This window comes from Magallana gigas, chromosome 2 (genome assembly GCF_963853765.1).
Source record: "Magallana gigas chromosome 2, xbMagGiga1.1, whole genome shotgun sequence".
NCBI lineage: Eukaryota > Metazoa > Mollusca > Bivalvia > Ostreida > Ostreidae > Magallana > Magallana gigas.
Window position 1 is genome coordinate 17,205,287 of NC_088854.1, and position 14,920 is coordinate 17,220,206.

Sequence of the window (14,920 nt, forward strand, 5' to 3'; positions counted from 1 at the left end):
ATCCTTAACTTTCCTTCAAATATATGTTATATGCTGGCACTATCTATCGAAAATGAATACATCACATGCTTATTGCTTCACCTTTATTTATGATATTACTTATACAGCATAGAAATGTCATCTGTATCAAAATAAATATTTCACTTGCAACTTTGATGGATTTGACAAATGAAAACACATTATAAAATGTAAACTAGTATGTACAAATATATACCAGTTGGTAATATTTTTACAAAATGATTTTGCAGCTGTTAATTTACATGTAAGTAAAACTGGGTCTACAAAAGAGAAAACCATTGAAAAGAACTTATGAATTGCAATAATACAGCTTAAAAAAAATACTTCTAATATCTGGCTGCAATGAAAGTATCCAAAATGAATTATATTACCATCGATAACTAGTGATTGCTAAAAATATAGCTCAAACAAGGATCACTTGATTTTAGCGTAATCAGTTAATGTAACTGATTCCAGTTCATCTCAATCATCGATAATGAATTTTATTCAATGTAAGAATTGAGACAACCTCAAATATACAAATACATTGGTATCTTAACTCAAAAGAAATCAGCTGCCTTTGAGCGAGGGGTGGACTTTAAACTCATCACGGGAGTGTTTTTTCTAGGAACTGGTGTCCCTGTATATTTCTTTGAACTCACAGGTGTTCTCAGTTTTTTGACACTAGATGGCGTTCTCTGCACCACGCGTCCTTTTTTTACGTGCGGGGTTGCCTGTCGCAAGATCCTCTGTGATGAAACACTTGTCACACCATCAGGTGTTGATATAGTAACGTTCGATTTTGGTGTTTTCTGGGATGAACTGTCTGGTGTTTTTAGTATCCCTTGCTCAGGTTTCTTGTTCGGATTATAAGGAGCAGGGCTGAACTGAATACTCTTCTTAAAATCTGAAAAAAATTAGCTTTTGTCTTTAAGTCTCATTCAACTATAATATCTTGTAGAAATAAATCATACACTAAAACTATCGTACAGTGGAGCCTCAGTTATCCGGACGCTTTCGTTCCCAAGTCCAATTGTCCGGATAGGTGAAGCGTCCGGATATCTGAAATATGTCTATTGTTGTCATGAATGATAATGTATTTGTATACAATGGCTCCCAGTGTTGATACTAGGTTTTTTTGCATGTCATACCATATAGCAACACATACTAGAGTTGTCTGTTGTTATGAACGTTTTCAGATATAAAGAACTCTGCTTTATTTTGTCATGAAATATTAAGCGGACAATAATGTTAACCGAATCTAGCTACATGTGAATTCTTTGTGTCCAAGTGTGATTTGTTTGTGATACACTGTTGTTAGCAATTTTCCAATTTTTGAAAGTGATTTGGGAAGTCAGTGTGTTTATACAAGCTACTCATGATTCTAGCACATAAAAAAGGTGTGAAACTTAATTGACAGGGGTAATCTTTTGTACTGAGTAGGGTATCATCAAATTTTACCGTCCGGTTAAATGAAGCAAGATTAGTAGTAAATCAGTGTTTTGTGGTAAAAACAGACCGTCCGGATCCGGAACGCGGAATTCCGGATAAATGAGACAAAATAACGTATAAAAAATCTGTTCCCAAATAAAATCGTCCGTAAACTGAAGCGTCCGGTTATCTGGCGTCCGGATATCTGAGGCCCCACTGTATATAATCTCTTGTTTTGCAAGATTTTTAAAGAAACTGAAGTCTCCTGAATTTTATATCAGCATACATAGCTACAATATAAACATTAAAAAGATTCAAAAAGGTACTAACCAACAGCTTTGTTTTTCTTCATGTCGAATGTGACTTTCCTTTTAGAGCTATGACCCCCTGCATCACTCCCCAATACTCTCTGTAGAATAGAAATTCAATTTATATGAGTTACATGTATCACCAAATTTGAGGTATCTTGTACATGTTAATACTGAATGGTTTTGTTTATTAAAAAAATATTTTCATACATTGAAGATATGATCAATGCACACATGTTGCATTTCTTGATGACCATACAAGATTTTCAATATGTCATTTCTTCTTTAAATTCAAACTTCACTTAAAATAAAATGAGCCATTTTGAAAAATAATAAAATACCTCATTATAAATTAACACATATGGAACATTTTTTATTCCTGTTTAAGGACAAAACTGTTACTTGGACAACAAGTACTTTTTTTTTTATCAATGCAACCCCTGGCCTACCTTTGATGCCTTTCCTGGGTCTGTGTTTGGTGCTGCCACCTTGGCCAATGACCTCCTAATGAAGGCTGGAGGGGTGTGGACTCCATGTTCAAACTGAGCAAACTTTTTGCCCTCTGTACCTTTCAATAGTTGTTCATGAATTCCCTTCAGTTTTCCCGTGTATTTTTTATTGGGTACCCATATCTCAACTTCCTCTTCCAAGGCATCTTTCTTCACCCTTTTGTCGTGGCTTCCTTCTTGGTCATGAATGTGTTTGAGTTCCAGTGTGTCCAACCCGACATGTTTGTGTACAGATGTCGTTTTATTTGAATAAACACTAGCACTTTCACCTACTTCAAATTCTGGTGTATCAAAGTCTTTCACCCTTCTTTCAGCTGATTGTAAAGTCCTTGCATTTTTAGCTGTTGAAGAAACAGACGAAACAGCAGCATCCTTTTTATTTGAGTTTTTAGCAGGTGTTATTGCTTTTTTACTCTTTATATTACCAACATGTACTGGCGTATCAACATCGGCAGTTACAGAGGTCAAATCTGCTTGTTTGGACTTTTTAGAAGGCTCAGCAGTTGTTTCCTTTTTACGTTTTCCCAGTAACTTTTCTTTTAGTTTTGTGAGTCCTTTCTCCTTTTTTGTCTTCCCATTTACTACAGTGCGAGTATTTGCCTTTTCATCAGTGCTTTGTTTTCCAGTGTCAGGTGCTGAATTCTCTTTCTTTATTTTCTTTGGAACTGGTTCATCATGGTTCTCTAAATAAATATCATTACTCATTTTAGAATGAATTCAAGTAAAGTTTATGTCTTACAATGTCAATGTAAAAGTATGTACTTTAAACAAAGTTATACAACAAAACATACATTGCGTAAACAAAAGCCAAACAAAACACATCATAAATCTTTCATATTATATAACTGGAAACACTTATAAATATATGCTTATCATAGATCTGTGCAGTGTTAACACTTTTGGTGCAAAGAAAACTGCAATAAATGTACCCTTCAGCTGGTTTTTCTTTCGTTTCTGACTTTTCTTTTTCCGTCTTTGGACTTCTGTTTCCATGGAAATTAACTTGTTGACTGACTGAGCAAATTCCTGCCGATTGATGTAACCCTTGTTCAGATCAGAGTAATCCTTTTCCTTGACTGGCAAGACACCTTCATTTAAATCTCTAAACCTGAAATTTACATGCTTATCATTAGAACAAATGTATATACATGTACTTAAATTTGTCTTAAAACCTGTACCAGTATACAGAGTTTACAAAATGCGTTCTTTAATATTGTCTTCGTATTTTACACCTATACATCAATTAGAAACTCCTCCAGGAACATTTTTATTTTCTCTTTAAAAATAAAAAAATAAATTTATCTAAAAACAGGGCAATTATCAATGGACTCCTGGTCTTAAATATAACATTCATTTCTGGTATATGTATCATTTCACAGAAGGATAAAAGGTATACATGTAGAAAACTTACTTTTTAACAACATTGTATATTAGAGTTCTGTGGCGACTCAAACATCCTGGACTCTTCCCAAGTTCAAACAACCTGTCTGCAATAGCTCCATAGTCAAACTGAAAAAATTATACAAATACTGCATGAAAGACAAAATCATTGTGGAATCAGGCATATTGGCATAAATAGATTTATAGGTATCTAAATTTCTTGCATGGATAGAGAGTTGCTCTTCAGCCTCATTAAATCAGTTTTTTGCCTCCATCATAAGTCAGGCAAATAAGATTTACATCATGCAGAGCAAATTGTAGTAGCTGATCATCATCATCCCTACAGAAAAGATGTTATACTGTGTACACCTCAAATTTTAAGGTGAAGATTGAATCTAACTTCACTTGATGAGAATTCTCCTAGGTTTTTTGAAACGCCATGTTTCTGAAAACATGCCGCCAGAATGAGTTACAATACTGTTAATATACATGTGATAGATAATAAATTTAATGTACACAATTATACATATTTGATGGTGCAGAAAGAGAAATGCAGTTTTATCCTGGAGAAAAAGTTTTTGAGATTCTCCTGGTTTGAAAAAATAAAATTTACATATGGCCTCTTCATTTATTTCTTCCAAGACTGAGTGGTTTGTACTTAAAACAATGATCAAACCTATGCTGCCATTCTTGGATAGAATCACTTATTAATTGACACCTCAAATACTTGACTTTCTCCCCAAATGTAGCTTAATGTGATACCCTTCAGACTCATTAAATCAGTATTTGCCTCCACAGACAGTCAGGCAAGGTAATGCTTCATCATACAGGGCTATCACTATAGAACTAGAGAGGAATTTCTTAATCGCATAATATTCTTACTCAGCTCAAAATTAGTATAATGTGATACTGATATACCAGTAAATATAAATAATAAACAAATTATTTTTAGTGGAGTAAAATTTAAAATGTGTCTGGCACAATTTGTAGAACAAAGATATCAAATCACTCTATTGCATCTGCATGTTTGAACAATTATGAACACTGTCACTTGAATTATGAATTGCCTAGTAAGCCTACTGGTAAAAATATTAAACAAAACCATTTCAATTAATATTATATCTAAAAATAAATTTTTATTTTAATCATTATCATTCTTGTCTGATAGGTATTTGTATATAATTTAAATATTTACCAAGACCTGGCAGTAAAAGAATTAAGGTTATGGTACATTCAGCACTACTACTGAATGCTAATTGTTTCATAAAAATCTACTATGTACTTCATGTACTATCATGTGGTGTCCCTTTTTGAAATGAGAATGAATGCTTACAAATCATTAATCTATAGCATATATGCCTATGACTGGCTTTGTACACCATGCTTATGCCCTTCAGACTCATTAAATCAGTATTTTGCCTCCATGAAAAGTCAGGCAAGGTAATGTTGCATCATACAGGGCTATATCATTATACATGTTCCAGAGTGAGCTTGAATACCTGTCTTAAGAAAAGACACCACTAAAGACTATGTAACAAAAATGAAACAATGTTGAATTTTTTGCAGCAAAAATGTAGGAGTGAAGCATGGAAATGCGACTATAGTGTTGCCTATGACAGGACAGTTGATTCTTAGATTTTAGATAATTTCAACAGAAATGTTCAATATCTTGGCCAAACTCACATCAAGTCTTGGAGGTGTATCATCATCCTCATCAGAGTCGTCCTCGTCTATTCCATTGTTGTTTGCTTCATCTTCTTTCTGTCAATAAAACATTGGGATTTTAAATTTGTGCATCCTAGCAAATAAAACATAGTCAATAAACTATCTAAAATATAAAAGCAATGCAATGTTATAATATATCAGAGGTTATTGAAATCAAATGAGTGCATAAATATTGGAAGTTTGCATTTTACATGAAAACTTTTTCAATACACCATAAAATGGAGAGAGGAAAAGAACCTGAATGAGGCGTTCTGCTCTCTGCTTTGCATCATCAACTGTCTGCTGTATAATGGCCTCAAACACTCTAGAAATTACTCGCTTCACCAGCGTCGTACTTAAAATACAAAAATTTTATATCTGTAAGATGATAAATATTAGCTGGAATACACAACTGCAATATGCATTATTGAAATTAGCTAAACAAAATTGAAGGTTACAACTTACTTATTAGATTCTGCTAGGTATGTAGAAAATGGCTCAAGAAAATCAACAATCTGGCTGGATGTAAGCTGCCAAAAAAAAAGCCAAAAATTTAGATCTTATATTTATAACTCGACATGTCATATTTCCATTAGATGAAAAAAAAAGATTATCTTTAGTATATCAGTATATAAATCAGTTTAGACTGATTAACAATGATTATATCTTTAAATCACTCAATTTGCATTTTAAACTTAAACTTACCACATTGGATCCTACTTTTTCAATCTCATCTAGATAAATGTCAGTGATATGGATTTTGTATCCATCATTTTCTGCCATTAGAACTTGTTTCTTTAGGATGTGACAGAACAGTTCAATGTATTTCTTCTTCCACTTTGCTTTCTTTAGAAGAGCTAAACCTTGACCCAGCATTTCTCTGGATAGCTAAATAGAGGATTGATAAGTAACACTAACTGTGAATTATGAAAATAAAAATTCAAAAGATCATATATTGAGCGCATATCTACACTTTGAAATTCCATCCAATCAGTCTCATTAAATCAGTTTTTAACTGTCACAGAAAGTACAGTTGTGAATTTATCATCATTTTGGATAGATTGTACATCAAAACGGGCATTTAATGGGCCGTTAGTTCATTACCATCATGAATTTGTCCATCCTCCACCTATCTATTCCACTCCATTCTCTTGATTCTGTCTGGAAGAAAACTCCCAGGAACAACAAGGAAATATCCACACTGCCGAACACATGAACTAGTTTGCAAATGTTGTCTGAAAGTTCTTCCTGCAATCATATTACATAATACAAAATTACAGACATGTACATACATCTAACATCTTACAGAATATATTTTATGAAACGCAATAATGATAAATTTCCAGACAAATCTGAAACAAGTGGGATTGTAGAACAAACACAGTACAAATTTAACAAAGTTTTTGATTGCCATTTTTTCTATATAGTATATTGTACGAACATATCAAATAAAATCTAGTTAACAAAATTCATCTTGTAAACACAGGAGTGATTAAACGACTTGCATTAATATAGAGGGGCGGGCCAAAGGGTAGATTTTGAGGTGGAATTTAAAAGAACTTGAAAGAGGTGGAGAGGATAATGGGGCCTGGGGAAATCTTGTCAGGGACCTATGTCCTAGAGGGGATAGCAGGCATAAGTAAACAAGTAAGTAATCAATATAGATAAATTGAGACCATTTCAGTCGCAACAAAATAAGGAGACAACACTTGATTCTTGTGTGATGCAAAAACATACGTTAAAATCTACATGAAATAAAATACAGGCCTATAAAAATGTTGGTGCATAAAAGTCTACATATGAATAATTTGATTATTTTTAATACCTGAATTAAGGGTTTGTCTTGCATCCACATACAATAATGAAGTCCTTTCCATATTTTCAAAAAGTCCGCCTCTGAAAAATGACTCTGTTATTGAGAATTCAGGTTCAAAACTAAATGTATTAATTTTACATAAATAATTGCTATAATGCAAACAAAACCAAAGTATAGCATAAACTCCACGATTGAAATATCTAAGTGATACACGTGGTGCTCAACATTTCAATGTAAATTATTAATTTCTTTGCTAAATTAAATCAAAATTTACCCTTTCCATCAGTTGTTCGAGACTGAAGCCATTTCTTCAGCTTCTTAAATGCAATGTCCCTCGTTCTCTTTTCATTTGCAGCTAGTTTTTGTGCAAAATGTACCTCCGCAGATGGACAGGGTGCTGCCATTTTTTCACCCAATGGGTCCCGGATATAAATTTTGCAACCCCGATCCCGATCTTCTTAACCCCTTTATATTTTTCAAAATAAACAACCACATAACTAAACTACCAGAGTCAAGCTAGCCCCCCCCCAAAAAAAAAAAAAAACAAAAAAAAAAACAAACAAATTTACAATATTAAGTTGAAATTATATTCTGCAATATATATTGATATGTACAGTGTATGTTAGCTGCAGAATATAACCCGTCTTTTGTAAAGTTCAGACGCTATATATATACAGGCCACGGTGCCAAAAGTTTGCCATTTAATTAAGGATATACTAGTATAGTACAACTACAAAACAATTTTATTGTGGCAATACCAAATTTTACAAAAAGGTTCTAAAAAAATCATTTCAGTATATGCCAAACAGTGCAGTATGCATTTATGAAGAAATCTCTTTTAGACATGCCTAAATTTTATAAAGTTTCCAATGAAATATTCAGTGCCGAGGGAAAGGATAAATGACGTAGCCGTAATTTGGCTCGTGAGAGTAGATTAATTTATTACTCATTGGGCAACAATTATGAACTTTTTTGATGGCGTCGTGAGCATCGCACAACAAACTGCAATACTAATGAACCACGGCCGGTAAATACAAAATTGATTGTGTAACCGCGTTTATTATGTTGATGTTTGCATTTCAACTTCTTATAATGAATTAATGGAAAATAAATAAATAAATAAATAAAATGCGACCTTGTTGTTAAGATTGTATGAATGCAACTAGTGGTTGTAAAAAGTAAATGTACACATGAAGGAGTGTGTAGGTATATAACTTCTTACAACGAAATACTTATATAAAGTGAATATTTAGATAATTGATTATGTATCGATAGACGTGATTAAGTTAAGAAACGGTTAATTAATTTTTCAGGTATAGATTTTTGATAATATTATTTTTATAAAATGTAAATCAACTCGTTCTTTAACTAACTAGCCTTTTTAGGAACTAGATGATAGTAAAATCTATCTACATTTTGCGGAAATTAAACAAACTTTTGTATTTTATATCTTCGTGAATTTATTTATGTTTGTGACCTGTTTTGTGCATCGCACAGGGTCAAATGTAGAAACATTTATATTATCACATTAAACGTCTAAATGAATGAGACATAAGAAATAAATAAAGGAGACTATGTCTTGTTAAGAAAAAAATTTATCCATTACTGTTTGCACTCTCTCTTTAAATTCATTTCCGTGTACTTATCTTTCTTAAGAAGATTTCATGTAAGTCAACGATAGAGTGGGTTAACAAGGAAATTTATACACGCATTAGATGAATTAATCTTTGGTTTCAAAGGCCAGACCTTTCACCAATTAAAATAGACGATGTTATTGCAGGTACACCTGGATGTACCTGAATGAAACAAATCGCAGTCCTCCAAACCAGTTGAATGTTCTTAAGAGTTCCGAATCAGGATTTCTGAACACTGACCCCAATGTTACGAGTCAGCGCTTGGATATCTGAAAGTATTAGATTTTATGGAATTGTTATGATATTTTCGTGTTTTAGCTTTCACTTCAAAGAATACATAATAAAGCAGGATATGAATTGAGATTCGTGTTTTGCTTTCCCGTCATTGACTTGAGTTTTATCTTTTTTGGTCATTATTTGTACACTGATGGTTTGATCGTGTCGTGTCACCGGTAAGGGGAAACCTAGGAATGTACTCAACATAACTTGCAACAACACGGCACCAGCAACATTTAGAATAATTCTTTGTTTAGATCCTATCGATACTATTTACATTTTTCCTTCTACGCAATGAAAAACATGTATTTTGTAACCTCTCTCTCTCTCTCTCTCTCTCTCTCTCTCTCTCTCTGATCTTTCTACAAGGAAATTAGGAAAGCAACAAACGCAAACAATATCCTATGTACTTGTATATTACAGCAAAATCTGTATACAAGGATAAAGGCTAATAGATGTTTTTTTTATTGACTTTACAATAAATTCTTACTATTTTTATCTAACATGTGCCTCTAATTTAGATCCAAAAAGGAAATAACGTGTATATCTGTAAGTACTGAGTGCTGTTAGAATTCGTTTGTAGTGTGCATTATTGTCAAAAGCTGGACAGAAATTTATATTCAATGCCACAGTTGAAACGAGTTGCCGATCAAGGTAAGTGTTAAGCCTTATTCAGGAATGTGCCATAAGATATAAAAGTTAATGCACAATCATATTAAAAACTTTATGAGCCCATGGAGATTTACATCAGAAAGTCAGGGTTTAAAGTCGCGTGGATTAGCTAGATTAGTGGTATTGTACATATGTAAATATTGGACGAAATAGATATTTAAATGAGACAGGGGGATCAGCCCCAGACAAAGCAGGAAAGTCAAATATTGTAGGATTAGAGCAGCGTAAGTGTTTACAATGCCTAAAACCCTGTACAGGTATGAACACTATTAATAGTTTAGTAGGAAATAATCGGCTGGGCTTCGAAGACGCGTATTGGACAACGGGCTCTGGTTTCATGAATGACATTTACACCAGAATACACAGACGTGCAGGTGGAAAAATCATGTTGTCGGAGGTGTAGTGGGACATTTTCGTATCATGGATCGACAGCCGTGCATCTGGTTCACTGTTCACAGGTATTTTATTTTATTTTTCTCCTTTCCTTCCCACTTTGCCCCTGTTTCCAGGTAAGCTTTCAGCCAGGATATTTTTATGGCACGAAATGACAAACCCAGAGGTACAAACACGGCCATAAAGTATACGGAAAGTTTGGGATTTTCTTGATTAAAACTTGTTTTTACCCAACATCTGAAGGTAAGATGTATCTTCAGGTAAACCCGATATAAATCGTCTGCTATATATACGTGTGCATGTATCTACTGTAGGGCGAAGAGCCATGGTGGAATATAGATTTTCACACCTTGGAATCATTTTGTCAATAAAAACTTGTCAGCCGGATCGAAAAAACTTGTAATGACCTGGAGTGATTGTAAATAACCTATGTTTGATATTGTTTTAGTCATTGACCAAGCCATAAATTAAAACTTTATGAAATATTTGCTCTCTTTAAATTCAGGGGGGTTGAAATACAGTCAGTCTGTTTATTTCGTTGCAGATTGACTCGTGCAACTTGACAAAGCAACTTTAGACGTAGAAAATATCTCCAGGGGACCACAGATTCCTTATGTACGCAACAAAAGAAGGTTAGTTACAAAAGCATTTATGATTAATTTATACATTTTAAGGGGTTTAAAAAACATTTTGATTTGCATAAAGGAAACATTTACTGAGTTAAGTTATCGAATCTGATTTCGTCATGCATGCTCGGGTCTACCCTGGAACACCACGCTTTTGATTGTGCATTGCTTCACTAGCCTTACAATTGAAACCATTAAACCTTGGAATGTTTTCATTTTACTTTATTTTAATGTTAATAATATTGGAATGAGTGAGAGAGACCTTGAAAACGACCCCTGGAAGTCTGCTCAAAGTTTGACATTTGAATATTGTCTGGCTCCTCTATCTCACAAGTTATTGACGGGTTTTGTACAAGAGCATCGAAAGGAAAAGACGCTATCATTTAAAATTATCTGGACATTTTTTTTTTTACAATTGAAATGAATGTATTGCTTTTTCGCGTCGAAAGTTAGAATGCTGGGCAAATCATAATGGGAGTAAAGGGGGATTGTTGAAATGCATGGTACCATACAATTCAGTAGGTAATTGACGTTTTAAAGTTGTCAAAATCCTGGATGAAATAACATATTGTTTAAAAGCGACTTTAAAAAGCGATATTAATCGCACAGCGGTAGATTGGGATCAAGTAATTATCCGGTCACGCCTGGTTAAGCCTTTTCTCTCAGGTTTCATTGGCAATTGACACCATCTGATATGGCTTAAGATAGTCATCACGAATTTGTTTTCCCCCATAATGCCTGTGTGTCCGTGATTTATGATCTGATAAAGAGCTTGAACTTCTCTTGTTCCCCGATAGGCCGTGTACGGGTGGACGATTTTCGGATTAAATATTAAACATACCTGGTAATTAAACCATATAATTTACCTGTGACCCCGAGGGCCCATTAACGACATATTTACACCCAGGTACCATTAATCAATATACCCATTTGTTATTTATTCCATCGAAGTGTCATCACCTAATTGTAATTTAGAATTTGAAACATGTTTCTTCCTTATAATTAAGTGGCAGAGTTCCAAATCAACATCGGAATAAAATAATTATTTCATTAAGAGACATGCTGTCAATTTCAATAAACCATTTCCTCTTGTTCAAGGCACAGGCTGCTTTCTGATAGGTGGGTTACTTGATCGTTTGGAAATCCGTATTCTTGTCATCTTCACAAACATTGCCAATTAATTACACCAAATGTTGTCCTAATGTGTACAAAAGCACCAAAGCATATGGTCAATTAGTTTGAAAACTGAGTTAAGAAGACTGGTAAACAGGTATGAAAAGATTAAGTGTTAAATGTTTCAGCTCGAGAAGAAAGGCTTCGGTTTTAAACAAATTAGCTATTACTTGTGATATTTAGCAGGCTTTGGCTCGATCAAAGACCGGGGTCTTGTCTTGTCCTTTGTCACCTGTCTGTTCTTGTCATCTTGAATAGCTTTTGCGTCCATTTATCTTTTCACCAAGGATCCTGTATGGGCAGATTTTTTATGTGGGATATTTTTTTAACAGAACGTGCAGCTTTGTAGACTAAACACTCTCTAGTTGTAAGTTAACACTAATATTTTAGCGGCTATTCATCAAGATATCCCTATGAAGCGCATTTTTGCATTATTTTTCGATTAAGATTTATGCCTTTAAATTCTCGTCTTATCTTACACCCATAAAATCATTTCTTTTATTGCACAAAAGTGTCCGCGCATTAATGGAAGTTTTAATCTTTTTAAATACTTAAGACAGGTGTCTCTTCTGTATGTGTATGCAAAATGCAAACGAATTCTCCTCTATTCGCAGGTAAATCGGAAAATGCTCACACCGTCCATTGAAGATGAAGCTTCGTTATTTTGACGTTGTGGTGGCCGCTGTCCTGTTTTGTATCGTGGCGAAAACCGCCTCTTGTCCTCCACCATGTCGCTGTCATAAGCAGTTGTATACGTATTGTGACAATGCCTCCTTAACCGCCAACCATCTAGGTGATGTACTACTGAATGCCCCAACAACGACCATATATTTGGACTTAAGTTTGAACAGCATTTCCTACCTCCCTGAAAAGATTTTTGACCACCATCCTCAGCTTACAAGTGTGAACCTTGCAAGGAACACCATTGGGAGCGTCTCTCCAAAAGTGTTTGTGCCTTTGACACAACTACGAAAGTTGTTTTTGGAAGAGAATAACATTGTTGTCATCAATTCCGGATTATTTTCTTCTCTGGAAAAATTGGAAATTCTTAGATTGGACGGAAACAAAATAGAGGATGTACATAACACTAGCTTTGAAAATCTTGTAAGCTTGGAAGAGCTTTATCTTCGCGACAACCATTTAGATGAAATTCCGTCTTTGTTATTTTCCAAGACAACGAAACTACGGGTTTTGGATCTATCAGATAATCTTATTGAATACATCCATGATGGAACTTTTACACATCTGAGAAACCTAGAACTGTTATCGTTAGCCAAGAACAGAATTCGTACATTACAGTCATTCAGTCTGAGTGGACTAGTCAATTTAAAGGAGTTAAGTCTTCGTAGCAATAAACTGTCTGTTTTGCGTGCAACTGATTTGGATGCGGTACGATTTAGTCTACGGGAGCTTGACTTATCATCAAACATATTGTCAACCCTGACTAGCAATGTGTTTAGGGGCATGGGGAATCTAGTGAATTTGAATATGAGTGAAAATAATGTCGAACTAATAAACGACAGTGCATTTTTCGGGTTATCTCTAGACAAGCTGCTTCTGAATAGTAACAAGTTAACCCAGCTTTGGAGGTCATCGTTTCGTGGAGTGCAAAGAATCGCTTATTTGGATTTTAGTTCTAATGAAATATCGCGCATAGAGACAGGAGCATTTGACAGTTTCAACGAATTTATATTTGTGCTGGATCTAACAAGGAACAAACTCACAAAATTACAATATGGAATGGTACGGGAATTGAAATCCCTTCAAGTGTTGAGATTAGCCCATAATGAAATAGACGAAGTGGTTAATACCGCTATGAAAGATCTAACAAATCTTCAGGAACTCGACATTGGTAAAAATAAATTCACAGTGATAGACGCTAAGGATTTTGTCGGCCCTCTGAACTCCTTAAAACTATTTTCTCTACAATGTAATACATTGGAAAGATTTGTGAATTTTAATTTTGATAAAGACATTTTTATATCTATGAATCTAACTATCTCAAATGTACTGTCCCGGTCAGTCAATGTCTCTTGGCCATATGCAAAAGGGGGCCAGTTATACTGGTCCGTGACCATCAAATGTGTGGATTCGAACAAGTGTCCATTTGACTCGCAACCAAATTATTTACCAGCATACAAGAAAAGTTACGTGATAGACAATCTGCTACCCATATCTCAGTATTATGTGTGTGTTAACCCAGAATTCGCAAATAGCAATGTAAGGGTGGAACAGTGTCTGTTTATTATTACGTCAGAGGAAGTGATCACCAGCACGAAATATCCCTCCACGGAAGTGAACTCTCTAGCAGCATCTGACGCTTCTTTTCCAAGGACTATATTTTGTGCAATTTTATCCATCATCTATTTCATTCTTACATGTTTTTGTTAAAATTAATTCGTATGCAAATATACAGAAAAGCCATATGTTACCACCTTAATATTCTTTTTTAATTACTGAAAAGATTCTATTTGAATGAAAATACATCAATGGAACATACTCCGGTATGTCTATACATTCGAATGTGCCAAGAAAGGCCAAGCTGACCGACCTTTTGGAAACGAAAGCATCTCAAACGCACTACATGGTCAAATCAGTGAAGTAAAAATGACAGAATATCAATAATTATTGTGGGTAAAAGCAAAAGCTCTATATTTTGCAATGATTAAGAAATGCGTGTGAAATCCACGAAATATTTGGGTTTGTCATATAACCCAGGCTTAGTCTATCTCGTAAAATACTTTCTGTATTGATTTTGGGATATCGCTTCAATATGGAACCAGACGTTGAGAGGTAAACCGTCCTTCTAAACCAAAACTACACATCATGCACAGGGGAGCGATGTCACAGGGGTTCATTTTTTGTTTTAAGATACTTGTCTGCTGCTCACGAATGTCAATATTTACCAATGGTTGACTACCAAAATATTGTCCCTTTTTTGTTTCACATTGTAGTCTTACTGTAAATGCATAATCGTGTTTGGATATATTCAAGAATGAAA

At 34.4% G+C, this 14,920-nt stretch overlaps 2 protein-coding genes across 5 annotated transcripts; one reads left to right on the plus strand and one right to left on the minus strand.

Annotated features, from left to right (window-relative positions):
• Positions 1 to 69: 69 nt before the first annotated feature.
• On the minus strand, positions 70 to 7,581 carry LOC105347807 (ribosomal RNA processing protein 1 homolog A). The gene is made up of 12 exons (XM_011457027.4): positions 7,420 to 7,581; positions 7,155 to 7,225; positions 6,434 to 6,577; positions 6,035 to 6,217; positions 5,795 to 5,859; positions 5,588 to 5,684; positions 5,309 to 5,386; positions 3,657 to 3,754; positions 3,175 to 3,353; positions 2,186 to 2,928; positions 1,759 to 1,837; positions 70 to 904 (listed from the first exon to the last, which is right to left on the minus strand). Exons 1-12 carry the CDS (start codon positions 7,547 to 7,549, stop codon positions 558 to 560), a joined length of 2,214 nt encoding a protein of 737 aa, XP_011455329.3. The 5' UTR covers positions 7,550 to 7,581; the 3' UTR covers positions 70 to 557.
• A 2,193-nt stretch (positions 7,582 to 9,774) lies between these two features.
• On the plus strand, positions 9,775 to 14,345 carry LOC105347806 (leucine-rich repeat-containing G-protein coupled receptor 4). 4 transcript variants are annotated; one of them, XM_034446580.2, is made up of 3 exons: positions 9,775 to 10,185; positions 10,665 to 10,752; positions 12,534 to 14,345. In XM_034446580.2, the coding sequence occupies exon 3, from the start codon at positions 12,568 to 12,570 to the stop codon at positions 14,308 to 14,310; it is 1,743 nt and encodes a 580-aa protein (XP_034302471.2). In that variant the 5' UTR covers positions 9,775 to 10,185; positions 10,665 to 10,752; positions 12,534 to 12,567; the 3' UTR covers positions 14,311 to 14,345. The 4 variants fall into 4 exon arrangements, with proteins under 4 accessions (XP_034302471.2, XP_011455327.3, XP_011455326.3 ...); XM_011457025.4 differs by lacking the exon at positions 9,775 to 10,185 and adding an exon at positions 10,303 to 10,363; XM_011457024.4 differs by lacking the exon at positions 9,775 to 10,185 and adding an exon at positions 10,424 to 10,538.
• The last annotated feature ends 575 nt before the right edge of the window (positions 14,346 to 14,920 follow it).